The sequence below is a fragment of the Odocoileus virginianus genome, chromosome 3 (genome assembly GCF_023699985.2).
Source record: "Odocoileus virginianus isolate 20LAN1187 ecotype Illinois chromosome 3, Ovbor_1.2, whole genome shotgun sequence".
NCBI classification, from domain to species: Eukaryota; Metazoa; Chordata; class Mammalia; order Artiodactyla; family Cervidae; genus Odocoileus; species Odocoileus virginianus.
In genome coordinates, this window is record NC_069676.1 from 38669390 (window position 1) to 38671860 (window position 2471).

At 42.5% G+C, this 2471-nt stretch overlaps 1 protein-coding gene across 1 annotated transcript; it reads right to left on the reverse strand.

Annotated features, from left to right (window-relative positions):
- LOC110151146 (olfactory receptor 2L13) lies at positions 1-936 on the reverse strand. The gene has a single exon (XM_020914428.2). The coding sequence runs from the start codon at positions 934-936 to the stop codon at positions 1-3; it is 936 nt and encodes a 311-aa protein (XP_020770087.1).
- Positions 937-2471: the final 1535 nt, after the last annotated feature.

Here is a 2471-nt window from a genome sequence, read left to right on the forward strand (position 1 = left end):
TTACTTTGTAGAAGAGAATATCCCAAAAACTCTTGTCATGGCCCCCAGGACTTCCTTATTCCTCAGACTGTAGATAATGGGATTGAGCATTGGGGTGAGGATGGTGTAAAAGACTGCCAAAATTTTATCTTCTGCTGGTGAGCGGAGATTCCTGGGCCGAAGATAAGTGTAGACAAAAGGTGCATAGTAAAATGTCACTACAGTTAAATGTGTTGAACAGGTGGTGAAGGCCTTTTTCCTTCCATCTTTTGAACGCATATGGTAGACAGCAAAAAGAACTCGGCCATAGGAAGCAGTGATGCCTAGGAAAGGAAGGAGGAGAAAGAGGCTTGTGCTCACAAAAACCATGTACTCATAGACCCAGGTGTCCATACAGGCCAGAGGCAACATAGCTGGGACATCACAGAAGAAGTGATCAATAGCCCTGGACTGGCAGTAAGGAATATGGAGGGCATAGACTGTGTGTGCCAGGGAGTTGATAGACCCCAAGATCCAAGATCCCATAATCATCTTCATACACATCCTTTTGCTCATGCGGATACAATAGTGCAGGGGGTGGCAGATAGCTACATAACGATCGTAGGCCATTGAGGCCAGAAGTAAGCCTTCAGAACATGCCATGGTCAGGAAGAAGAAAGATTGAACTCCACATCCCAGGTAGGAGATGCCTTTCTGGCCAGAGAGAAAGTTGAACACCATCTTGGGGACTGTAGTGGAGAGGTACATTAGATCCATGAGGGAGAGCTGGCTGAGGAGAAAGTACATAGGTGTGTGGAGCCGGGGATCCAAACATATGAGGTAAATCATGGCTGAGTTACCCAATGAAGCTAGAAAAAATATGAGGATGATAAGAAGTAGGAGAAGCCGACCAGTTTGATTTGGGAGGAACAACCCCAACAAAATAAAATCATTGGAAGTTTGATTCCATTTCTCCATGAAAATGTATTGCTTTAACTCTCTTGAAAGACTAACAAAGACAAAAAGAAAAAAAAAGCATAAAACATGAAATTAAACAAAACAGGAGCATAAAAAGGACACTTATTAATGTCTACTTAAATGAATTGATTTTCCTTCAATACTGAAACTTTTGTTGAATCAATTTCAATATTTGAATTGAATGTTTCACTTCCAATTTTCTCTGGTAAGCATCTTATCAAGTGATCTTTAAGTTTAAAATCTAGTTTCATAGCCAGCAAAGATAAACAAGGTAACTAAAGCATTCATTTCTGCAAAACTCCCAGCCAGGCTCATCGCTCACAATTTAACAAATCACACAAATCCCTGCTTTCCCAGTGTCTGTCACGTTGCTACAACATATTCACCAAAGTAATTGACATTCTAGGTCTTCTGTTAGCCCTGTTTTTGAGCCTGTGTGGCTACTTCAAACTTCTAGTTGTTTAAATATTTCGTTTCCTAATTGGTAAATGTGTTGCTCTGTGTACCCTGCCTTATTCAACACAACAGTGTAATCATTGCTCCTTTGAAAAAGATTTGGCTTACTGAAACTGGAGAAGATAGTTACTATTTTTCTTTACTTAATTTGCTACACAGCAGATGGCAGTAGAGTCCTAGCAACTGAAAAACTCTCACTTGAAAGAAAGTGAAACTGAAGTTGCTCAGTCATGTCGGACTCTTTGCGACCCCATGGATTGTAGCCTACCAGGCTCCTCCCTCCATGGGATTTTCCAGGCAAGAGTACTGGAGTGGGTCGCCATTTCCTTCTTCAAGGGATCTTCCCGACCGAGGATCGAACCCGGGTCTCCCGCATTGTAGACAGACGCTTTTACCATAAGAGCTACTGGGGAAGTCTCACTTCAAAGAGGGTATGAGCAAAAACCAGCTTTTGATTTGTAGCTTACCGTCTTTAGACTTAAGTGTTTAAAGCAAGAAAAGTAATATATTACTTAGAATTTTAAAAATCAAGAAGAGGTAAAATGTGTAAACTTTCCTTCCTGGAAACGTTTCCAACTTTTTATGTCTACACTTTTCCTTGGGAATTGTTATGTGTAACTCAAGTCAGACGCAACTTAGAGACTGAAAGACAACAACATTTTATGAGCTTCCCCAATGACTCAAGGGGTAAATAATCTCCTTGTAACACAGGAGACACAATTTCGATCCCTGCTTTGGGAAGATTCCCTGAAGGAGGAAATGGCAACTGACTCCTTTATTCTTATCTGGAAAATCCCATGGCCAGAAAAGCTTGATGGGCTACAGTCCACAGGGTCGCAAAGAGTCAGACATGACTGAGCACATGCCCCTGGCCTGGCCTGCAGCTGCACCAGAGAATTTCCTTCTTTTTCTTTGGTCACAAAACTCCTGGAGCTCAGATTTAGTTCAGGCCCTACCTCTGCTTGTACAGGGCCCTCTGGCGTCTGTTCCCCACCCAGACAAGACGTGGTGAAAGCAGCAGTCTGATTAGGACTCACGTGTTCATTCAGGCCAGGGAGAGGGAGATACGGCAGTCACCA